Raw genomic sequence first — 25,539 nt, forward strand, 5'->3', positions numbered from 1 at the left:
ATTTCCGAATCCTCCTGCAATTGCTTTTGCCAAGGCTTGTTTGCTTCGATCAAGTCGCCGACACCGCCGACAGCGAGAGCCTGCGTGGGACAGCCCGTGAGCCGACTCCTGGACGTCGTCGACCTTCAGGGACCACGTGGCTGCGGAGACAAGCTACCCCTCATCACCTGTTTGCACCCGACATCGCCTGGTACCCACCTGGTGCCACGCTGGTCACTGGCTAGTGACTGTGAACACTGTCCCCTCTGCTTACAGGTCTTCAACATCTCCGATCCACTCTTGGATCCACTGCATCTCTCCCGGACCGACCGCCTGCAGCATCTTTGTCTTCAAGCTCCACGGAACAGATAGAAGAAACCCGACGCACTTCGAGGCCTATGCACCCGCTTCCTGTGGGTGAGGTAAAGCTGGCACACCTGTGCCCAAGTGTAGTAATACATCTCTAGTGCCTGTGTTCCAAATCTTAAGTTCCTAGGTCATCCGGAAGATTCCTTTTGCAGTAACTTTGTACTTTTTACGCACCCATTGAAACCTATGGGAGCACGCGTGTGACTATTTGCTCTGCACACGCCACCCGTGGACCTCCTGGTCACTAACTGACGTTAGCTCCTTGTAGGCCCAGCGATTCTAGAGGCCCTAGGCCTTTTCCCTTTTCTGTTCGTGGTACTTATACCACTATTTTAGTATATGGTTTGAGTGGCCACCAGGGCCTATCCATATAACGTGCAACTTCTGTGTATTCTGTGATAATCTTGTTTGACGATTTGTGCTCCTGTGCTCATAAAGAGACTAGGGGTTACTTTGAGAAATAAATACATATATATTTTGAATATATATCTGTGTGGTGTCCTTTCATTGGTATAAAAGGGGGTTACTATTGGTAAAACAGCTTGCTTAACACGCTTCACGAGTTTAGCCTCAAAGACTGCTTAGCCTACGCTACCACTAGGGCAGCTAGTCCGAAAAGGTTGACTTACAACCACACCATAAGGGTTGCTTGGCATGGTACAAGGTGGTCACTAGAACTAGTGAACAGCATATACCAGGCCAACTTCTCACATTGGTGAGCAGCGGTTGGATTTGAGCTTGCTGTGTTTTACCATTGTAATCTCTTGGTTACCAATTGAAAGATCACATAGGTACCTGTAGGTACATATAAAACAAGATTAGATATACTTAAGTTCTACTGAACTTAGTTGTTGTAGAGCAAAGGGAGTAGCACACCCTGACTACAACTACTAGATAGGTTTAGTAGGTAAACCCAAGTGTAGGTAGATTGCAACACATCCACCCACACTTAAGAGCAATGGCCGGGGCAGAGGGGTCCACTGTACCCATCTCTGTTGAGAGTGACCCCCAGAGGGCACCATCCAGCTTTGCTACCCTTAATCAGAATGAGCTCAGGCATTTGGCAACTCTTAGAGGCCTTAAACAGCCCAAGAACCCAAACTCTGCTGAGCTCAGAGAGCTCTTACAGAATGATGAGAATCAGAGAGCACTCAAGAAAGCTTCCCAGTTAGCCCCCTTAGGGACAGGAACAGGAGGCCCCCCTTCTAAAGATGCCACTGAAGTACCCCTTCCCAATAGTCACCCCTTAGATGGGATGCCTACCACAGAGGATGAGAGTGAAAAGGATACTGACAGTAGTGAGGATGAAGGGAGAACTAGCCCAGTGCCAAGTATTATACTTGGCCCAGCTAAACCAAGGCTATTGGGGACTGACAGTGGGTTCAACCCACTGGATCTCCCCAGTGGACTTAACACAGGGCTTGGAAGGCAAAGGAATCGCTCAGGTGACTCCAATGCTTCCCATGGCTCTAGAGGCTCTCAAGGTCACTCCAGGAGAAGGATGACCACCCCTCAGAGGAGGGAACATGAGGCCAAGATGCAAGAAGCCCAGCTGAGGATCAGGAAGCAGGAGCTAGAAGTAGCCCTGATGGAAGAAAAACTGAGCAAGGCTAGGCAGCATAGAGAGAGTGGGTCTATACCCACTGGTGGCAGCAATGTCCCTAGGGACAAAGATAGGGTCTTTGACAATAGGAACCTGTCCAAGATTGTGCCCCCCTACAAAAGTGGGGATGACATCCACAAATGGATGACTGCTCTTGAGAGAGCCTGCAAAGTGCAGCAGGTTCCTGAAGACCAGTGGGCAGCAATCTTATGGCTCTCCTTTGAGGGGAGAGGCAGAGATAGACTCCTCACTGTTAGAGAAGAGGATGTCAGAAATTACAGAGTCCTGAAGAGTGTCCTAGTTGATGGGTTAGGCTTAACCACTGAACAGTACAGGTTAATGTTCAGAGACACCCAGAAGACACAGACTCAGGACTGGTCTGAATATGTGGAATGTGCCACTAAGGCTTTGGAGGGTTGGTTGCTGGGAAGTAAGGTGTCTGATTATACAGGATTGTACAATTTGATGATGAGAGAGCAGATTTTAAGTAATTGTCAAAACCAGCTTCTCCATCAACACCTGGTAGACTCAGATTTGACCTCTCCCCAAGAATTGGGAAAGAGGGCAGATAAATGGGTCAGGACCAGGATCAGGCCTAAAAACCAGGGTGGTGACCAAAAGAAAGATACCACCAAGCCTCAAGAGAAGGGTGGGGATAAAGAAAAAGAGAAACCTTCCTCAGGGCCCCAAAACTCCACACAGGGTGGTGGGTCCCAAGCTCCCTCCTCTACCACAGCCAAAAAGCCCTACTGCCATGAGTGTAAAACTCCTGGGCATTGGAAAACTGACAGCGGTTGCCCAAGGGCTAAAAACAAAACTGTTCCTCCAATTACTCCTGTCACACCACCTATTACTGTCAGCAGTAATCCCCCAGGTGGTGGGAGTGCCCCCAGAAATCTGGGTGGGTTTACTTGGGGAACACAGGGGGACCCTGGCTTAGCCAATTCCCCTGCAGCAGATACTCTTGTCTGTGATGGTGGCATGGGGTTTGCCAACTTCACTGCCTGTCCCAACACTTTGGGTAGGTACAGACAGGAGCCCTACATCAATGGTACAAAAGCTGAGGCCTACAGAGACACTGGAGCTAGCATCACAATGGTGGCCCATTGGCTAGTTCCCTCTGAGCAGCTTTTGCCTGGTTTCTCCTACCAGGTGACCAACATTGATGGCAAACAGAACAGTCATCCCATGGCAGAGGTATGTCTCAGCTGGGGAGGTGTCACTGGCCCTAAAAGGGTGGCAGTGTCCCCAACCTTGCCTGTAGACTGCTTACTGGGGAATGACTTAGAACTCTCAGCTTGGGCTGGAGTTGAACAAGACACCCATTCTAAAATGGTAGGCCTTTCACAAAAGGGTAGGGGGGTTGTGCCATTCACAACCCCTGTCCAAATAGATTTCCTCCCTGAAAAGGTTGGAAGGGCAGTGGTAGCCACAGCCCAGGCACAGACAGACTTCCCTGTAGGGACTGGCAGAGCTGTGACAGTCACAGCTCAAACACAAACTGAGTGCCCCCCTGAAAAGGTTGGCAAGGCTGTAATGGTCTCAGCCTATACTCAGACTGACATAGGTGTAGTGAAGCCTGAAACAATGGATCACTCCACACAAACTGAGAGTAGTGGGGAGGAAGAAAAGTCTCCCTCTCCCCAGACATTAGGAAAAGGTCAGCCTCCTCAGGGATCTGACCTCACCCCTTGTGAAGGAACTGCCCCAGAGGTAGCCAGGCCTGGCCTGGCAGAGCCTCTGATGTCAGTGGCCCCTTCCAAGGTGGGATCCAGTCTGGTGCAGGTAGCCTGCCTCTCTCTACCCTGCCTCAGTCAGCCCAGGGCTGCAGAGGTCAGGGAGGCCAGTGGACCCCCAGAGGGCCCCTGTCCACAAGAACCCCCCCATCAAAAGAATGAGGATTGCCTGGCTAGTAGCCCTAGTCAGGTGATGGGTAAAAACATTCCTGAGGGATCTCCTTTACAGGTAGTTAGGGACCTCCCCCAGGGGGATTCTGTTGGGCACAGGCAAACATGGGACCTTAGGGCCCCAAACCTGACCTGTCCCTCCAGTAAGCCCACAAAAGGGACCCAGCCTCCAGCTTTAGGTAGCCAGAGGCTGACCCTGAGAGCACAGTGCAACTCAGTTAAAGAAAAAAAGGCATCCATGGTGGAGGATGATTGGAGGAAGCTGAGGCCTCACTTTGAGGACACTCACTTCAGTACTCCATCTCAACACCAGCCTTTTACTTTGCCAAGACACACCACAGGTAGAGATTCCCTATGGTGGAGACCCTCTGATACCCTTAGGGTGAGGGATTGCTTAGTGGACCATGAGACAGGGGGTAACCATGCCAGTGCTGGTTCCTCCTTATATGGCCACTTGGGCAATATAGGCTTACCTGGTCAAGGTCAGCCTTATCTCCCTTCGTTTGGGGGGGGGTTGTGTAGGAAGGTGGATATCTGACTATGGTTACCCCCAAATTTTTGCCTAGTGTCTAGCTGGTTTTTCGACTTAGTTGGCCTGAGATCCTGCCATTCAGGCTCTCAGGCTATCTGCTCTCTCTGTAAAATGGACTCCATGTACCCTAGGTACATACCCAATTGGTTGGATCACCCTGTCAGCCCCTGTACCAGTGTACACTAGGTACCCAGGGCATTGGTGTATCCAAGGCCTGCCAGGGGCTGAAGCATGTATTATGCCACCCCAGGCTTGGCCTAACAATCTGACACAACTGGCTGATCACTCAGCTGGGGTAAGTTGGTGTAATCACCTCTTACTTAGGTGTAGTATACCTATACCTAAACTTAAATGGGACACCTGGTAACCTATAAGTCACTCCTATGGCAGGCCTTAACAATCCTGAAGGCAGAGTGCTTGGTTCCATGTGAGATGGTGCTCTGGCATGAGCTGAGCCTGTCTGCAGTGGTCGGAACAACTTCCTTCTACTGTTTCCAGATATCGTCATACCATATACTCTTAAGTGCATTATGAACCTCGCGGTTAAATGCTATCTTTGGTTTGGCTTTATCAAAACATGTCGAGTAAGGTGTCATACGAATTGGAATACTAACCCCTCGCCAATTCTGGCGACGGGGTTAGCATTCCACCCTTCTAGAGGGACACGACATGTACAGTACCTGAAACCCGGGTAAAATCAGACATAGCCTCAGCTCCACAAAATGGATGCTGCCACCACAGACACAAGTCTGCCCTCCTGCTGCTGGGAGTCCTTCCAGCTTGGGAGGTGTGGACAAAGGGTTTCCTGCCAGGGGAGGTGCATGCACCACCCCAGACAGGATTTTGTGTATTGGTCAGGTAGGGCTTGAAAGAAACCAGACATGCCTGTGGCTCACAAGGAGCCTCGGTGCATATGCCAGTTCAAACCGGTCCTGGGGCACACCAGTCCCGGGCCTGGGGCGAGCTGGACAAAGGATTGGGGGTGTAACCACCCCCCTTCCTGGTCCCACCCATAGGGAGGGACCTAGCAGGTAGTCCGGCCCCTAGAATCCGAATAAAGGTAGGAGCTGTGTCCTAAGACTTCAGACATCCTGGAATCAACTTGAAACTAAGAAGAAGACGGGAACTTCGACATTCTGCTGCACAGAAGACTGAAGAAAATCTCCCCTGTGGTCAGGGAGTGACCACCTTGCTAACGCAAGCACCATCCAGCGAATCACCGTCTGCTTTGCCGCCGCCTCCCGCCGGAGCCCGAGCCCAGAGACTGACAAGACCTGGACCTCCAGACCTCTCACCGCCCGATCCACAGTCCCTGAAAAGAGGAGACCCGTGGAGGCACCGAGACACGTGGAGCCAGCCATCTTGGAACGACTACGACAAGCTGACCAGTGCAACAACCGAGGCTCCCTCCAAGTTGTGCTTTGGGTCCTGAGAAGCCCAACCCTCGAGCAGCATCTGCACCAAAGGTGAGCCCTCCAGCATCTCCACGATCTGCGTGGGGCCCTTCTGCATTTTGCCACTCGACGCGCCTAACCGGTTGCTGGCCCGCTGGCTAGTGGCCATCTTGGCGACGAAATCTACGACAAACACCGCTGGTCTGGTTGCTCCAGACTGGCCCTTGCTCCCCTCCAAAGGAGCAATCCCTCTGACCTTGCTGGTCAGAACCAACAGCTGATTTCCGAATCCTCCTGCAATTGCTTTTGCCAAGGCTTGTTTGCTTCGATCAAGTCGCCGACACCGCCGACAGCGAGAGCCTGCGTGGGACAGCCCGTGAGCCGACTCCTGGACGTCGTCGACCTTCAGGGACCACGTGGCTGCGGAGACAAGCTACCCCTCATCACCTGTTTGCACCCGACATCGCCTGGTACCCACCTGGTGCCACGCTGGTCACTGGCTAGTGACTGTGAACACTGTCCCCTCTGCTTACAGGTCTTCAACATCTCCGATCCACTCTTGGATCCACTGCATCTCTCCCGGACCGACCGCCTGCAGCATCTTTGTCTTCAAGCTCCACGGAACAGATAGAAGAAACCCGACGCACTTCGAGGCCTATGCACCCGCTTCCTGTGGGTGAGGTAAAGCTGGCACACCTGTGCCCAAGTGTAGTAATACATCTCTAGTGCCTGTGTTCCAAATCTTAAGTTCCTAGGTCATCCGGAAGATTCCTTTTGCAGTAACTTTGTACTTTTTACGCACCCATTGAAACCTATGGGAGCACGCGTGTGACTATTTGCTCTGCACACGCCACCCGTGGACCTCCTGGTCACTAACTGACGTTAGCTCCTTGTAGGCCCAGCGATTCTAGAGGCCCTAGGCCTTTTCCCTTTTCTGTTCGTGGTACTTATACCACTATTTTAGTATATGGTTTGAGTGGCCACCAGGGCCTATCCATATAACGTGCAACTTCTGTGTATTCTGTGATAATCTTGTTTGACGATTTGTGCTCCTGTGCTCATAAAGAGACTAGGGGTTACTTTGAGAAATAAATACATATATATTTTGAATATATATCTGTGTGGTGTCCTTTCATTGGTATAAAAGGGGGTTACTATTGGTAAAACAGCTTGCTTAACACGCTTCACGAGTTTAGCCTCAAAGACTGCTTAGCCTACGCTACCACTAGGGCAGCTAGTCCGAAAAGGTTGACTTACAACCACACCATAAGGGTTGCTTGGCATGGTACAAGGTGGTCACTAGAACTAGTGAACAGCATATACCAGGCCAACTTCTCACAGAACCCTCTAGGAGAATCCACAAGCCCTGTGTACCTTTAGAATCCGCATGATGTTGGAAGAAAAGGACGCAAATTTGGCGTGGATACCTACTGTGGTCAAAAAGTTACAGGGCCCTAAGCGCGCACTACCCCAAATAGCCCAAAAAAGGCTTAGCACAGGAGGGGAAAAGGCCTAGCAGCGAAGGGGTTAAGGCATTCAGGAGTCCCTGGTGAGTCCCATATGGGAGCATATTCACTGTGATATGGTATCTTCAATGTACATCTAATGTGGTACCATAATTTTGCTGATGACTGGAGGACCTTCAGTTTAACCTTTCAAAAATATTTTGGATATCCAAATTTGTATAAAAAATGTCCTTCTGCACCAGTCATAGCGTGCAAGTAGGCGGGATACTGTTCATATTCATTTAAAATAACCCTCATGCATTTGAACTGGAAATCCCTATAATAATCTAGTATATCTGGGCTTGCTATCCCACCTTGTCCTTTTTCCTCCTTAGCTTTTTCCAAGCTACCTTTTGATGACCATATGAAGCTGTTTAGTTCCCCTTGTAGTTTCTTTATGGATTCCCTTTTAAACTCGAATGGAATTGAACTAAAAATGTAGGTGAATCTAGGTAAGATTAACATTTTTATTACGTTTGATCTTCCCATGAAGGTCAATGGGAGACCCCCCTATACTTAAAGTAGTTTCCTAATCTCAGCAAAAATTTTATAAAAATTTATCTGGGCTATTTTATCTATATCTTTAACCAATTCCAGACCTAGATATCTTATCTTTTCCTTTACAAGTTGGTTATTGCTATGGGTATTCCATTCCATGAGTTCTGTTTTTGACTGATTAATGAGATGTCCAGAAACTTTCCCATATTGTTCCAAAGTTTTTTCTATGATGTTAAAAGTCCCTGCATAATTATTCGTAAACATCATTAGGTCATCCGCGTAAAGCGCAACTTTTTTCTCCCACCCATGATAGCAAAAAGGTGATATTTCAGGGTTATTTCTGAGATTTTGCGCTAAAGGTTCAATGTAAAAATGAAAAAGGAGAGGAGACAGAGGACACCCCTGTCTGGTACCTCTCTTGATCTTTATCTTATCTGTGAGGTTTCCGTTAATTAATTTTTGGGCCCTTGGATCTCTATATAATCTCTTAACCATTTCTTGGTAATTTTCCCCGTTTGTATTTTTCCAGGACGCTGTTCAGGAACGGCCAGTTTACCCTGTCGAATGCTTTGGCTGCATCGAAGGTAATGATAGATAGGGGCATCTTTTCTTGTATGGCTAAGTCTATTGTTCCTATTAATTCGTGGGTCAAATCCTGAATCTGTCTCCCTTTCACGAAACCCTTTTGATTAATGTTAATTAGGGATCCCGCATCTTTCCCCAGCCTCTTCGCGATAATCTGCGTAAATATCTTGTAGTCGCAGTTTAAGAGGGATATGGGCCTGTACAACTTGCATTTCCCCGGATTTTTTCCGGGTTTTAGTAAGATGTTAATTACTGCATCATTCCAAGAGTCGGGAAAGTCTCCTTTATCAACAAAAATATCATTTATCAATTCTGTGAGGGGGGGACCAAGACATCTCTTAGTTTGGTGTATAGTTCATTAGGAAGAGCATCCGGGCCAGCGGCCTTGCCTTTCTTTAAACCTCTAATGACTTCCTCTACTTTGTTTGTAATTTTGTCGTTCAGGTCTTTTCTTTCGCCTTGTGTTAGTAGTGGGAGATCTAATCTTTCTAGGTAGCTATGGAGTTGTTCTTTTGTTCTTGTAATGTCTTCGGTGTAGAACTCTTCGAAGAATTTCACAAATTCTTGCACGATTACAGTATCTTCAGAACTTATTTCTGCGTGATTCCCAGTTTGCATACCTGCAATCTTGTTTCTGGTCAGTTTTTGTCTTCCAGGCCAGCATCTTGCTGCATCCTTCTCCATACTCATAATGGGACAGTTTACTTGCCTCCCATTTTTCTCTCACTATGTTCTCCAGGGTTTCTGTGAGGGTTTCTTTTTTTTTTACCTTTCAGACTCTATCCTTTCCCTCTCTAATGTTAAAGTTTCTCTTTCTATTTGTTTATCTAGGAGTTTTATGGTGTCTTCCATTTGACTGATTTTATGCTTCATTCTTTTGGATTTGTATGCCGCAATGCTTAATAGTTTTCCTCTGATTACTGCCTTATAGGCATCCCAAGCTACTTGTCTAGAGGTACTATTTTTATTAGCTAGAAAATAGTGCTCTGTTTCTGTTATTAGAGCTTCTATATTTTGTGGATCTGCTAAATTGTGCGATCAACTGTCCATCTTGCAGGTGCAATAGCATGCTTCATTCGAAGTTTTAGCAAGACCACAGAATGATCAGATAGGTGGGCAGGCAGATGTTCCACTCTTTGGGAGCTATTAATTAGGCTTCTATCCAACAAAAAATAGTCTATTCTGGAAGACTGTCCTAATTTCTTATTTTGAAATGTAAAGCGTTGCACTGTATCCCCTTTCACCTTCCAGATGTTGACTAAGCCCAAATCTCTTATGCATAGCCCTGGCCACTCCCTCATTTTTACAAGATTTGCTTCTTTTCTAGCTGGAAGACGATCCACTTTGGGGTCTAAAATTATATTAAAATCTCCCCCCACGATTATTGTGGATGAGGCCATTAGTAATTGTGTATATAGCTTTTGTAGTGGGTCAGGGTCGTCTGTGTTTGGGCCATAATAACTAACAATAGTGTACTGTTTATTGAATATTCTTACTCTTGTTATCACCCATCTCCCTTTCCTGTCCACCTCAAATGACTCTATCCTTGCCTTAAGACATTTTTTAAATAATATAGCTACTCCCTTAGTACAGCAATACTGATTTGTATAGGGGTAAGAGTCTACCCATCTCTGAGTCTTTATTATTTCTTCCCATTCTTTTTCCAGGAGATGAGTTTCTTGTAATATTATAATTTCACAGTCTATTGATTTTAGATATTCGAATATTCTCCTTCTCCGGCTCTTGGTTCTGAGACCATTAACGTTCCATGAGAGTATGTTAACTACTGTTGGGTCTTTCTTCATTGCGTTTTCTTTTTTTTTTTTATTCTGGGGTCTTCCTACCATCTTACTGGTCCCTTTCTCCTTCGTTTTATTTTGTGAGGACTTATTTTTGTTTTTTTCCCTATTTTGCTCCCCACCCATGTGCTTATATTTTTTTACTTTTATCGTTATTGATTCATCCCTCCTTGGAGAAGCCTCCCTTCTTTCTTCATTGGGCAGTATTGATAGCCTGTCTCCATTTGCATTTGTGCTTAGAGTATGTATTTCTTTTATTGTGTTACCCTCTGCTTCTTGCTCCTGTAACGACTTTTCCTCCATACCTACCTCCTTACCCACCCACTTATTGTCGGAAAGGTTATCAGAAAGGTTATCTTCGGGTGAGATTTATTGGAGTGTAGGATTTTGCCCTCCACTCTACCAAGTTGTTTTTGCACTTGTGCTTTGAAGAATCATCTCAGAGAGGGGGTAACTTTAACCCTGAGTCCTGGGGCTGCACCTGCTCCCCCTGCTCCTTTCCCTTTAGTTCTGGTGGGGAGTGCAGCCGTAACCTGTTTCTTACCCTTCTTTCTAGTACTTAGGGGGGCAGTAACTTGTGCCTCTATTTAATTCACTGTCTGCCATTGTGCCTAACTCTGGGGATCAAGAGGTACTTGAATTTTCCCCCCACTCCTCTCCAGATGATATGGTGCTGCCTTCGCCCTGTGCCTGAGAAGTTCCCTTTAATTTTTCAACCCCCACTAGTTTGCTTACCCCTTTCATGCACTTTTCTTCACCTTCCTCTCCTTCATCTGTGCGAGCTCCAAGCGGTTTGTGTGGCCGCGCTTCGCTTGCTCCTCGCAGCGTCCCGTTCGTTCTTGATGGGGGAGGTGAATCACTGAGAGCCGCGATCACACTTCCCAGGTTACCCTGGAAGGAGACTTAGGCGGCCACCCTGCGGCAGTTCCGCTGTGCTTCCGAAGCCTCCGACCACACTCCGATGAAGACGCGCTACGAATTGCAGACAGCTGATGCTGCCTTCTCACTGCTCCCTCGAAACACGGTAATTTCATGCTTTAACTCCAGATCAAAAAAGATTACTTTTGTAGACAGCATGTCTTCCTAGTTCCACGATTCTCTTTAGGCACAGTATTTTGTGGTGGTTTTTGAGCGCTTCAATCCGTTTTCTGCTTGGAGAGCATGGTGCTCTCGACCGGTCACTCTAGCCGTCCGCCATCTTCTCCCCTCACTCAACCCTGATTTCACCACAATGAAACTGGTGTAGTAATTCAAGTCTCTCTTAGACTTCGGAACCTTTTTGATGGCTCCTTTGAGGAAAGTGAGAACCTCTTGTTGCAACTCTTAGAGGTGCAACTAATGTTCTTTCGCTGTTGGATGATAAAGTGTTTGTTGGAATTCCAGCATCTGACATGATTACATTATCTGTAGCAGCCACTGGTTGGTCTGATCTGCTTCCATTTGGTGCAGTGTGAGATTGCCCACCCCACCATGGCCTAACTGGCGTTTGGTCGCGAAGGCAGCATGAGCAAGTCAGACTCACTTGGTATTGTCCTGAGAGCATGACTGGGATCACCCTCTATTCTAGCTGGAAGGTCAATGGTAGGGTTGGTGGTGTCATATGCATAATTTGAAACACTGGTTATACTCTGATTTTCTGTAGGGCTCTTATCATGTGATTTGTCAGTCGTATTGACAGGCAGCACCTCTATTTCAGTTTGATCTTCTAGAGCTACAAAAGGAAGTATGTGTGTACTGGATAGCTCCAAGTTAACGAGTGGTGTTCTTTTTTGATAGGAGGGCATTGCCATTATGCATTCTGAAGAGAGTCTCTTCTTCGAAAGGGCTTGTTAAAGATCTTGGCCTGCACCTCATGGTGGAAAGAGGTAGATTTAAATCAATCCTATCTTCTAAGAACTGCAGCTACTGCCAACTGGCTATATCTTGCATTAATCATATCCAAGGCTGCATTTATGATCACTGCTCTGAAGTTTGCCCCTTCTTAAATGAAGGCCATTACCTATTTCTCATGTCCACATGGATGAGGTCAAACAGAGGAGAAATGTCATGCCACATCTGGCGTTGGAACCTCTGCCGCCATAGAGCAGACCCTTCGCCCCAGGTTTACAATGCATTTTTCATGTCTATCTAGGGGTGCAGACGTCGGTGTCACTAGGATTTTGGACCTCCTCTGAGCTGCCTTATTTATGACAGAGTTCAGCCTAGGGCATGCAGAAGCAGATTCAGGTGCCCTACAATTTTTCACTATCCTAGTGTTGGGATCAACTTTACTGACTTCATCAGATATTATTTGAAGTCGTAGACGAAGAATTCTTTCTTTGTTGCCACAGGTAGGCCACACTTGCTGGCTGCTCTCTCTAGTAGGGTATGGAAGCGAAATTCATCCGGATGGGACTCTGTTTTAAGTGAGGTCTTCTCTCCTTCAGGGATAACCTCTCTCTATTCCTCCTCCTTGTGGTACTCCTCTTTGTCATCTAGATCATTCATAAGCACCTCTCTTTCTTCCTCTTGATCACTGTCCTAAACTTCATCTTCGTCCATTTCTAGATTCATGAGTGGTATAGGATGTACTAGCAGTTGTGGCTGAGGTTGGTCCTGTGATGAAGTTGGTTGTGAAAGAAGTGTCTCTGCAGGCTGTGCTGGTGGCTGTTGAGGCATAGGTGCAGATACCGGTTAGAGAACTGCATAAATAAGGCTGCAGAATTAGTTTCTGAAAGGTGTGAATCATTTTGCAGAGTGCTTAGAAAAGCTACTGGCACCTGTGTAATTGGAGGATTCTGAAGGTGCTGCCTAGGTGTGAAGGGTCATTGTGAGAAGTTGGCCTGGTATATGCTGTTCACTAGTTCTAGTGACCACCTTGTACCATGCCAAGCAACCCTTATGGTGTGGTTGTAAGTCAACCTTTTCGGACTAGCTGCCCTAGTGGTAGCGTAGGCTAAGCAGTCTTTGAGGCTAAACTCGTGAAGCGTGTTAAGCAGGCTGTTTTACCAATAGTAACCCCCTTTTATACCAATGAAAGGACACCACACAGATATATATTCAAAATATATATATATTTATTTCTCAAAGTAACCCCTAGTCTCTTTATGAGCACAGGAGCACAAATCGTCAAACAAGATTATCACAGAATACACAGAAGTTGCACGTTATATGGATAGGCCCTGGTGGCCACTCAAACCATATACTAAAATAGTGGTATAAGTACCACGAACAGAAAAGGGAAAAGGCCTAGGGCCTCTAGAATCGCTGGGCCTACAAGGAGCTAACGTCAGTTAGTGACCAGGAGGTCCACGGGTGGCGTGTGCAGAGCAAATAGTCACACGCGTGCTCCCATAGGTTTCAATGGGTGCGTAAAAAGTACAAAGTTACTGCAAAGGAGATCTTCCGGGTTGACTAGGAACTTAAGATTTGGAACACAGGCACTAGAGATGTAATACTACACTTGGGCACCGGTGTGCCAGCTTTACCTCACCCACAGGAAGCGGGTGCATAGGCCTCGAAGTGCGTCGGGTTTCTTCTATCTGTTCCGTGGAGCTTGAAGGCAAAGATGCTGCAGGCGGTCGGTCCGGGAGAGATGCAGTGGATCCAAGAGTGGATCGGAGATGTTGAAGACCTGTAAGCAGAGGGGACAGTGTTCACAGTCACTAGCCAGTGACCAGCGTGGCACCAGGTGGGTACCAGGCGATGTCGGGTGCAAACAGGTGATGAGGGGTAGCTTGTCTCCGCAGCCACGTGGTCCCTGAAGGTCGACGACGTCCAGGAGCCGGCTCACGAGCTGTCCCACGCAGGCTCTCGCTGTCGGCGGTGTCGGCGACTTGATCGAAGCAAACAAGCCTTGGCAAAAGCAATTGCAGGAGGATTCGGAAATCAGCTGTTGGTTCTGACCAGCAAGGTCAGAGGGATTGCTCCTTTGGAGGGGAGCAAGGGCCAGTCTGGAGCAACCAGACCAGCGGTGTTTGTCGTAGATTTCGTCGCCAAGATGGCCACTAGCCAGCGGGCCAGCAACCGGTTAGGCGCGTCGAGTGGCAAAATGCAGAAGGGCCCCACGCAGATCGTGGAGATGCTGGAGGGCTCACCTTTGGTGCAGATGCTGCTCGAGGGTTGGGCTTCTCAGGACCCAAAGCACAACTTGGAGGGAGCCTCGGTTGTTGCACTTGTCAGCTTGTCGTAGTAATTCCAAGATGGCTGGCTCCACGTGTCTCGGTGCCTCCACGGGTCTCTTCTTCTCAGGGACTGTGGATCGGGCGGTGAGAGGTCTGGAGGTCCAGGTCTTGTCAGTCTCTGGGCTCGGGCTCCGGCGGGAGGCGGCGGCAAAGCAGACGTTGATGCGCTGGATGGTGCTTGCGTTAGCAAGGTGGTCACTCCCTGACCACAGGGGAGATTTTCTTCAGTCTTCTGTGCAGCAGAATGTCGAAGTTCCCGTCTTCTTCTTAGTTTCAAGTTGATTCCAGGAGGTCTGAAGTCTTAGGACACAGCTCCTACCTTTATTCGGATTCTAGGGGCCGGACTACCTGCTAGGTCCCTCCCTATGGGTGGGACCAGGAAGGGGGGTGGTTACACCCCCAATCCTTTGTCCAGCTCGCCCCAGGCCCGGGACTGGTGTGCCCCAGGACCGGTTTGAACTGGCATATGCACCGAGGCTCCTTGTGAGCCACAGGCATGTCTGGTTTCTTTCAAGCCCTACCTGACCAATACACAAAATCCTGTCTGGGGTGGTGCACGCACCTCCCCTGGCAGGAAACCCTTTGTCCACACCTCCCAAGCTGGAAGGACTCCCAGCAGCAGGAGGGCAGACTTGTGTCTGTGGTGGCAGCATCCATTTTGTGGAGCTGAGGCTATGTCTGATTTTACCCGGGTTTCAGGCACTGTACATGTCGTGTCCCTCTAGAAGGGTGGAATGCTAACCCCGTCGCCAGAATTGGCGAGGGGTTAGTATTCCAATTCGTATGACACCTTACTCGACATGTTTTGATAAAGCCAAACCAAAGATAGCATTTAACCGCGAGGTTCATAATGCACTTAAGAGTATATGGTATGACGATATCTGGAAACAGTAGAAGGAAGTTGTTCCGACCACTGCAGACAGGCTCAGCTCATGCCAGAGCACCATCTCACATGGAACCAAGCACTCTGCCTTCAGGATTGTTAAGGCCTGCCATAGGAGTGACTTATAGGTTACCAGGTGTCCCATTTAAGGTTAGGTATAGGTATACTACACCTAAGTAAGAGGTGATTACACCAACTTACCCCAGCTGAGTGATCAGCCAGTTGTGTCAGATTGTTAGGCCAAGCCTGGGGTGGCATAATACATGCTGCAGCCCTTGGCAGGCCTTGGGTACACCAATGCCCTGGGTACCTAGTGTACACTGGTACAGGGGCTGACAGGGTGATCCAACCAATTGGGTATGTACCTAGGGAACATGGAGTCCATTTTTAAAGAGAGAACAGCCAGGCTGAGATCCTGAATAGCAGGATCTCAGGCCAACTAAGTCGAAAAACCAGCTAGACACTAGGCAAAAATTTGGGGGTAACCATAGTCAGATATCCACCTTCCTACACAACCCCCCCCCAAACGAAGGGAGATAAGGCTGACCTTGACCAGGTAAGCCTATATTGCCCAAGTGGCCATATAAGGAGGAACCAGCACTGGCATGGTTACCCCCTGTCTCATGGTCCACTAAGCAATCCCTCACCCTAAGGGTATCAGAGGGTCTCCACCATAGGGAATCTCTACCTTTGGTGTGTCTTGGCAAAGTAAAAGGCTGGTGTTGAGATGGAGTACTGAAGTGAGTGTCCTCAAAGTGAGGCCTCAGCTTCCTCCAATCCCCCTCCACCATGGATGCCTTTCTTTCCTTAACTGAGTTGCACTGTGCTCTCAGGGTCAGCCTCTGGCTACCTAAAGCTGGAGGCTGGGTCCCTTTTGTGGGCTTACTGGAGGGACAGGTCAGGTTTGGGGCCCTAAGGTCCCAGGTTTGCCTGTGCCCATCAGACCCCTCTGGGGGAGGTCCCTAACTACCTGTAAAGGAGATCCCTCAGGAATGTTTTTACCCATCACCTGACTAGGGCTACTAGCCAGGCAATCCTCATTCTTTTGATGGGGGGGTTCTTGTGGACAGGGGCCCTCTGGGGGTCCACTGGCCTCCCTGACCTCTGCAGCCCTGGGCTGACTGAGGCAGGGTAGAGAGAGGCAGGCTACCTGCACCAGACTGGGTCCCACCTTGGAAGGGGCCACTGACATCAGAGGCTCTGCCAGGCCAGGCCTGGCTACCTCTGGGGCAGTTCCTTCACAAGGGGTGAGGTCAGATCCCTGAGGAGGCTGACCTTTTCCTAATGTCTGGGGAGAGGGAGACTTTTCTTCCTCCCCACTACTCTCAGTTTGTGTGGAGTGATCCATTGTTTCAGGCTTCACTACACCTATGTCAGTCTGAGTATAGGCTGAGACCATTACAGCCTTGCCAACCTTTTCAGGGGGGCACTCAGTTTGTGTTTGAGCTGTGACTGTCACAGCTCTGCCAGTCTCTACAGGGAAGTCTGTCTGTGCCTGGGCTGTGGCTACCACTGCCCTTCCAACCTTTTCAGGGAGGAAATCTATTTGGACAGGGGTTGTGAATGGCACAACCCCCCTACCCTTTTGTGACAGGCCTACCATTTTAGAATGGGTGTCTTGTTCAACTCCAGCCCAAGCTGAGAGTTCTAAGTCATTCCCCAGTAAGCAGTCTACAGGCAAGGTTGGGGACACTGCCACCCTTTTAGGGCCAGTGACACCTCCCCAGCTGAGACATACCTCTGCCATGGGATGACTGTTCTGTTTGCCATCAATGTTGGTCACCTGGTAGGAGAAACCAGGCAAAAGCTGCTCAGAGGGAACTAGCCAATGGGCCACCATTGTGATGCTAGCTCCAGTGTCTCTGTAGGCCTCAGCTTTTGTACCATTGATGTAGGGCTCCTGTCTGTACCTACCCAAAGTGTTGGGACAGGCAGTGAAGTTGGCAAACCCCATGCCACCATCACAGACAAGAGTATCTGCTGCAGGGGAATTGGCTAAGCCAGGGTCCCCCTGTGTTCCCCAAGTAAACCCACCCAAATTTTTGGGGGCACTCCCACCACCTGGGGGATTACTGCTGACAGTAATAGGTGGTGTGACAGGAGTAATTGGAGGAACAGTTTTGTTTTTAGCCCTTGGGCAACCGCTGTCAGTTTTCCAATGCCCAGGAGTTTTACACTCATGGCAGTAGGGCTTTTTAGCTGTGGTAGAGGAGGGAGCTTGGGACCCACCACCCTGTGTGGAGTTTTGGGGCCCTGAGGAAGGTTTCTCTTTTTCTTTATCCCCACCCTTCTCTTGAGGCTTGGTGGTATCTTTCTTTTGGTCACCACCCTGGTTTTTAGGCCTGATCCTGGTCCTGACCCATTTATCTGCCCTCTTTCCCAATTCTTGGGGAGAGGTCAAATCTGAGTCTACCAGGTGTTGATGGAGAAGCTGGTTTTGACAATTACTTAAAATCTGCTCTCTCATCATCAAATTGTACAATCCTGTATAATCAGACACCTTACTTCCCAGCAACCAACCCTCCAAAGCCTTAGTGGCACATTCCACATATTCAGACCAGTCCTGAGTCTGTGTCTTCTGGGTGTCTCTGAACATTAACCTGTACTGTTCAGTGGTTAAGCCTAACCCATCAACTAGGACACTCTTCAGGACTCTGTAATTTCTGACATCCTCTTCTCTAACAGTGAGGAGTCTATCTCTGCCTCTCCCCTCAAAGGAGAGCCATAAGATTGCTGCCCACTGGTCTTCAGGAACCTGCTGCACTTTGCAGGCTCTCTCAAGAGCAGTCATCCATTTGTGGATGTCATCCCCACTTTTGTAGGGGGGCACAATCTTGGACAGGTTCCTATTGTCAAAGACCCTATCTTTGTCCCTAGGGACATTGCTGCCACCAGTGGGTATAGACCCACTCTCTCTATGCTGCCTAGCCTTGCTCAGTTTTTCTTCCATCAGGGCTACTTCTAGCTCCTGCTTCCTGATCCTCAGCTGGGCTTCTTGCATCTTGGCCTCATGTTCCCTCCTCTGAGGGGTGGTCATCCTTCTCCTGGAGTGACCTTGAGAGCCTCTAGAGCCATGGGAAGCATTGGAGTCACCTGAGCGATTCCTTTGCCTTCCCAGCCCTGTGTTAAGTCCACTGGGGAGATCCAGTGGGTTGAACACACTGTCAGTCCCCAATAGCCTTGGTTTAGCTGGGCCAAGTATAACACTTGGCACTGGGCTAGTTCTCCCTTCATCCTCACTACTGTCAGTATCCTTTTCACTCTCATCCTCTGTGGTAGGCATCCCATCTAAGGGGTGACTATTGGGAAGGGGTACTTCAGTGGCATCTTTAGAAGGGGGGCCTCCTGTTCCTGTCCCTAAGGGGGCTAACTGGGAAGCTTTCTTGAGTGCTCTCTGATTCTCATCATTCTGTAAGAGCTCTCTGAGCTCAGCAGAGTTTGGGTTCTTGGGCTGTTTAAGGCCTCTAAGAGTTGCCAAATGCCTGAGCTCATTCTGATTAAGGGTAGCAAAGCTGGATGGTGCCCTCTGGGGGTCACTCTCAACAGAGATGGGTACAGTGGACCCCTCTGCCCCGGCCATTGCTCTTAAGTGTGGGTGGATGTGTTGCAATCTACCTACACTTGGGTTTACCTACTAAACCTATCTAGTAGTTGTAGTCAGGGTGTGCTACTCCCTTTGCTCTACAACAACTAAGTTCAGTAGAACTTATGTATATCTAATCTTGTTTTATATGTACCTACAGGTACCTATGTGATCTTTCAATTGGTAACCAAGAGATTACAATGGTAAAACACAGCAAGCTCAAATCCAACCGCTGCTCACCAATGTGAGAAGTTGGCCTGGTATATGATGCTCACTAGTTAAAGTGACCACCTTGTACCATGCCAAGCAACCCTTATGGTGTGGTTGTAAGTCAACCTTTTCGGACTAGCTGCCCTAGTGGTAGCGTAGGCTAAGCAGTCTTTGAGGCTAAACTCGTGAAGCGTGTTAAGCAGGCTGTTTTACCAATAGTAACCCCCTTTTATACCAATGAAAGGACACCACACAGATATATATTCAAAATATATATATATTTATTTCTCAAAGTAACCCCTAGTCTCTTTATGAGCACAGGAGCACAAATCGTCAAACAAGATTATCACAGAATACACAGAAGTTGCACGTTATATGGATAGGCCCTGGTGGCCACTCAAACCATATACTAAAATAGTGGTATAAGTACCACGAACAGAAAAGGGAAAAGGCCTAGGGCCTCTAGAATCGCTGGGCCTACAAGGAGCTAACGTCAGTTAGTGACCAGGAGGTCCACGGGTGGCGTGTGCAGAGCAAATAGTCACACGCGTGCTCCCATAGGTTTCAATGGGTGCGTAAAAAGTACAAAGTTACTGCAAAGGAGATCTTCCGGGTTGACTAGGAACTTAAGATTTGGAACACAGGCACTAGAGATGTAATACTACACTTGGGCACCGGTGTGCCAGCTTTACCTCACCCACAGGAAGCGGGTGCATAGGCCTCGAAGTGCGTCGGGTTTCTTCTATCTGTTCCGTGGAGCTTGAAGGCAAAGATGCTGCAGGCGGTCGGTCCGGGAGAGATGCAGTGGATCCAAGAGTGGATCGGAGATGTTGAAGACCTGTAAGCAGAGGGGACAGTGTTCACAGTCACTAGCCAGTGACCAGCGTGGCACCAGGTGGGTACCAGGCGATGTCGGGTGCAAACAGGTGATGAGGGGTAGCTTGTCTCCGCAGCCACGTGGTCCCTGAAGGTCGACGACGTCCAGGAGCCGGCTCACGAGCTGTCCCACGCAGGCTCTCGCTGTCGGCGGTGTCGGCGACTTGATCGAAGCAAACAAGCCTTGGCAAAAGCAATTGCAGGAGGATTCGGAAATCAGCTGTTGGTTCTGACCAGCAAGGTCAGAGGGATTGCTCCTTTGGAGGGGAGCAAGGGCCAGTCTGGAGCAACCAGACCAGCGGTGTTTGTCGTAGATTTCGTCGCCAAGATGGCCACTAGCCAGCGGGCCAGCAACCGGTTAGGCGCGTCGAGTGGCAAAATGCAGAAGGGCCCCACGCAGATCGTGGAGATGCTGGAGGGCTCACCTTTGGTGCAGATGCTGCTCGAGGGTTGGGCTTCTCAGGACCCAAAGCACAACTTGGAGGGAGCCTCGGTTGTTGCACTTGTCAGCTTGTCGTAGTAATTCCAAGATGGCTGGCTCCACGTGTCTCGGTGCCTCCACGGGTCTCTTCTTCTCAGGGACTGTGGATCGGGCGGTGAGAGGTCTGGAGGTCCAGGTCTTGTCAGTCTCTGGGCTCGGGCTCCGGCGGGAGGCGGCGGCAAAGCAGACGTTGATGCGCTGGATGGTGCTTGCGTTAGCAAGGTGGTCACTCCCTGACCACAGGGGAGATTTTCTTCAGTCTTCTGTGCAGCAGAATGTCGAAGTTCCCGTCTTCTTCTTAGTTTCAAGTTGATTCCAGGAGGTCTGAAGTCTTAGGACACAGCTCCTACCTTTATTCGGATTCTAGGGGCCGGACTACCTGCTAGGTCCCTCCCTATGGGTGGGACCAGGAAGGGGGGTGGTTACACCCCCAATCCTTTGTCCAGCTCGCCCCAGGCCCGGGACTGGTGTGCCCCAGGACCGGTTTGAACTGGCATATGCACCGAGGCTCCTTGTGAGCCACAGGCATGTCTGGTTTCTTTCAAGCCCTACCTGACCAATACACAAAATCCTGTCTGGGGTGGTGCACGCACCTCCCCTGGCAGGAAACCCTTTGTCCACACCTCCCAAGCTGGAAGGACTCCCAGCAGCAGGAGGGCAGACTTGTGTCTGTGGTGGCAGCATCCATTTTGTGGAGCTGAGGCTATGTCTGATTTTACCCGGGTTTCAGGCACTGTACATGTCGTGTCCCTCTAGAAGGGTGGAATGCTAACCCCGTCGCCAGAATTGGCGAGGGGTTAGTATTCCAATTCGTATGACACCTTACTCGACATGTTTTGATAAAGCCAAACCAAAGATAGCATTTAACCGCGAGGTTCATAATGCACTTAAGAGTATATGGTATGACGATATCTGGAAACAGTAGAAGGAAGTTGTTCCGACCACTGCAGACAGGCTCAGCTCATGCCAGAGCACCATCTCACATGGAACCAAGCACTCTGCCTTCAGGATTGTTAAGGCCTGCCATAGGAGTGACTTATAGGTTACCAGGTGTCCCATTTAAGGTTAGGTATAGGTATACTACACCTAAGTAAGAGGTGATTACACCAACTTACCCCAGCTGAGTGATCAGCCAGTTGTGTCAGATTGTTAGGCCAAGCCTGGGGTGGCATAATACATGCTGCAGCCCTTGGCAGGCCTTGGGTACACCAATGCCCTGGGTACCTAGTGTACACTGGTACAGGGGCTGACAGGGTGATCCAACCAATTGGGTATGTACCTAGGGTACATGGAGTCCATTTTTAAAGAGAGAACAGCCAGGCTGAGATCCTGAATAGCAGGATCTCAGGCCAACTAAGTCGAAAAACCAGCTAGACACTAGGCAAAAATTTGGGGGTAACCATAGTCAGATATCCACCTTCCTACAGTCATTCATTGCCTTTATGACATTCATCATATTCTTCATGATCATCTTAAGTACCCCTTGAGTCTTCATTTGGAGAAAGACTGTACTGTTCTCCTGTGGACACACAGTCTGCGATATATTGTGTATCAAGTTTTGTCAGACTGTAGGCTGTTCCTGGCCAGATAAGTCTCTTTCCAGTTCGGATTCCAATATATGTGCAGGTGGTTATGCAGAAACTTTGGAAGGCGATGGGAAAACACATAAAAAACTCCACAGAACCTGCGCTTCTGTGTCATTTAAGCATAAGAGATCAGCAGCAGGCTTGAAGAGTTGGTTAGACAGAATATCAGAACAAAAATATCGTGGGACACAATATCGAGGACAACAATATTGTGAAGGTAACTTTCTAAAGGTAAGCAAAGTTTAACTATATGTAACTCCACATATATGTACCTTGACAATATATATATCTTCAAGGTACATCGATGTGGAGTCAAGAATGATAATTCTTTACTTACCTTTTTGCACTACCTGTCTCAATATTTTGGTCCTTGATATTTTTGATACGATATTCTGTCCACACAATATTTTAGTTTCAGATATTCGGTCAGTGATCTCTTGTAGAAGATGATTTTAAAGCAGTTGCTAAGGTGATCGCTGTTGACTGAGTTGTCCTCGGTGGGGTGTTTTTTTAAAAAAAAATTAGAAGCAGCAGAGAGCTCAGCACTTCCACATTATTATCTGAAGTTTGTGTTATTTAAAAGACGGTAGATGTGATACTAGGCACAGGCTTTTGTGGGCCTACGGCTATTTTAACGTTATTTAGTGCAGTTTTGTTTTTACCAAGGACTACCCAGCTCACAACGGGGTATGGTTCAAGCATAAGTATATATAAAATATCCAATTGTGGAGAACTAAAATGGCGAGCACAGCCATGAGAGTAAGCTTAGAACAGGAAGGCTCGAGGTTCTTTTCTTATGTAAAGGGGAGCTTGTTGAGCTCAGGGATGGGAATGCCATCATTTTTACATTCCATGAGATTAAATAGTGCACACTCCATTAGTCCAATGTGGTAGCTCAGTACACTAACACATTCACTTGAGGCCAAGAGTCCAGCTCATAAGAAGCCACTAAGGCTATTATAATTAGGAGCATGATAAAAGGAGTACAATTGAGCTGAGTGACAATGCCACCATTGACTGTGCTATAAGGCACATACATCTAGCACAGTGATATATATAAAAAGATTTACTAACAATTATTTTAAACATGGGTAACAGATTTTTCACAGATGCTCATAATGAAGAGGAGGTAACATATTACTGTAGACAAAAAACATCTTTGGCACAACTTATAAATAAATGTAAGTCTCTAAACCGTGCCTCAGCCAGCAGTCAATGGGGTGGCTTACAATTTATGAAGTGTATGTAAACTTTAGTGCTCAGATTGCAAGACTTCTAGATGCAGTTCGAATAGCTTCTACTCTACCTATTTCTTTCGTTGATATGGCAAATATAAAAATTGTTGCAATGCTCTACCACCCGATCCTATCTGGATCTCTGATCTGAAAATGCCTGAATTTCTTGTAACAGCTATGTCTAGTATATATGTTTTTTACTGCCTAATTCATGTGGAGATGCATGTCAAGAAAGAGCCAACCCAACCACCCATCGGTTTAACTGGTTGTGTGGCAGGATGCCCTATCAATTGTTAATGAGCAAGAGGGATTCCTTAGCATCATGACATCACACTCTATCCAATTTTGATTGACTGAAATACACTCTGCACAGGTGGCGAGGCCTAAATGATAACTGTTACTTTGCAGTTCATCCACAGAAACTAAAATCACACAAACTATATTTAAAGAGAGTGCTGGCCCCTAGATAACATGAGTATGCATATAGCTCTGAACGTGCTTATGTCTTCATTCAAAGTCTTTGCATATTATTACATTTATCCTTATATTAACCACTCAGTGTCAATACACCATCTCATTCTCTTTGTTATCCACCCAATATGTAACCTGTTCCTCTGTAGAGCTCTTCTTTCAAAATAGCTACCCGATTGCTCAATAAATACAAATACTTTACGACCAAATGTAGTCTCTTTCAAGTAGTTTCTCACTATTTTGAGCATGTTTTACCCAAACAAATGTTATTGCCTTGGTAACAAGCATCTTTACTCCCAACAATTTATTTGAGTTTATCTGGTTCGCAAACTGGACTTTGGCTGAATCTCAAACTGCAGCTGAGAAAGTCTTATTCACAGTGTCGTGTTTGTAAAGAGATGGCCCTCTTTGCTGTTTGCCTCACTCAGCTGCCAAGCCTTTCCACCCACACTCTGAGAACTGACAGGCACCTGTGGGCATGCAGAGCTGCTGCTCTAGGTCCACATGCAGCCTCCCCTTAGTCATTATGGAAAGCGATGTTCAGAACTGTGATAGCTAGAAGCTGCAGCTGAACCATTTTCCCTCTGTGATCATCACGTTGTAGGGTTTCCTCATAAAAGGTTTCTTGAAACAACCATGAATGCTTAAATAAAGCAGGACAGTCACTAAAGGAGAGTAGCAGGGCCCTTTAGGCCGGGTCGGCAATTTTTGGGGGTCCACTCTCCTGCTACATGTATTTATTTACATTACATAAAGCAGGCCTTACGTGCTCCTTTGTGACACAGCTAACTTGGAACCACCACTAGGAGGTGCCAAATAGTGGGTTTCCGCTTCCCTAGTGTACATGTTTCCTGAATTTTAGGAGCTACTCATTGGATCAGTGATCAAAGCGGGACCAGCAACATTTTCTGCTTCCTGACTCCACAAAAGCTTCTGACATGCCTGAAGTTAAACATTGTTAGTCTTGTATGATAACACCACACAACATTACAGTGGGAAGAACATTTCCATCCACTTGCGACTAATTTGGAAGAGAGTTGTAGTACTCTAAGGAACCCTTAGAGGCTCAGTGGTCCATCACAAATGACGTATAGCTGTCCCTCACAAAATCTGCAATCAGCCAACTCTGAAACATCTGATATATTTGAAAATAGCTGCAAGGTTTTAGATACTGGCTTTAAAATCCAGATGATCAGATTTATGCATTACCTGGACTGACCAAATTTGTGTTTCCTATCCATATAATGTTAGTGAATTTCCCGGTGCATAGCCTCTGAAAACTTTTAAACGCCCAAAAGGGAAGCTTAAAATTCTACAAGTATTACAAATAGACAAGGAGAGTCATCTTCGAGAGGACTTTTAGTAAAAACATGACCCAAGGAATTACATTGCACCAAAATCAAGGTTGAAAAACTGCAAGATTGTGGAACAAACAAACATTTCATTAGTTATGGTGATGTGTCTTGTTGAAATGATTTCCATGATTTAAAATATCACAATAATATCATCCAGCAGTCTGCAATGCGCCCAAAAAGTACTGCCTGACACCACAGGAAACCCATTTTAAAATTCATATTTTCTCAGTTGTGCTTAGTCCATTAGAGTTATGGTGTCACTGTTGTATGGTGATACCGGAGGTGGCTTCTGTGAGGCACCTGTTTCACATGGTGCTTGGACCTGGACTGATTTCCTAGGGTTTACTGACGCCTTCTTGTGGTCGTGCCTGAGACTGCGGATGGTACTGTTTATAGCAGCAACACATGCTTTCCAGTCAAACCCAGATTCATTTAGATGAAATGAAGGGTAGTTCTCTTGTAGAAAATCTATAAATAAGAAATAGGAAAATCGTTGACAAAGCAATGTACAGCGGTAGCATAAAA

General features: G+C 47.6%; 1 protein-coding gene across 5 annotated transcripts in view; it reads right to left on the bottom strand.

The window, feature by feature from the left end:
- Positions 1-25,000: 25,000 nt before the first annotated feature.
- BEND2 (BEN domain containing 2) overlaps positions 25,001-25,539 on the bottom strand; it is a 354,255-nt gene continuing 353,716 nt past the window's right edge. For all 5 annotated transcript variants that reach the window (XM_085622663.1, XM_085622661.1, XM_085622664.1 and 2 more), the window contains one exon: positions 25,001-25,482. In XM_085622663.1, coding sequence (XP_085478789.1) covers positions 25,250-25,482 — 233 coding nt within the window. In that variant the 3' untranslated portion in view covers positions 25,001-25,249. The remainder of the gene's footprint in view (positions 25,483-25,539) is intronic.

This window comes from Triturus cristatus, chromosome 8 (assembly GCF_964204655.1).
Source record: "Triturus cristatus chromosome 8, aTriCri1.1, whole genome shotgun sequence".
NCBI lineage: Eukaryota > Metazoa > Chordata > Amphibia > Caudata > Salamandridae > Triturus > Triturus cristatus.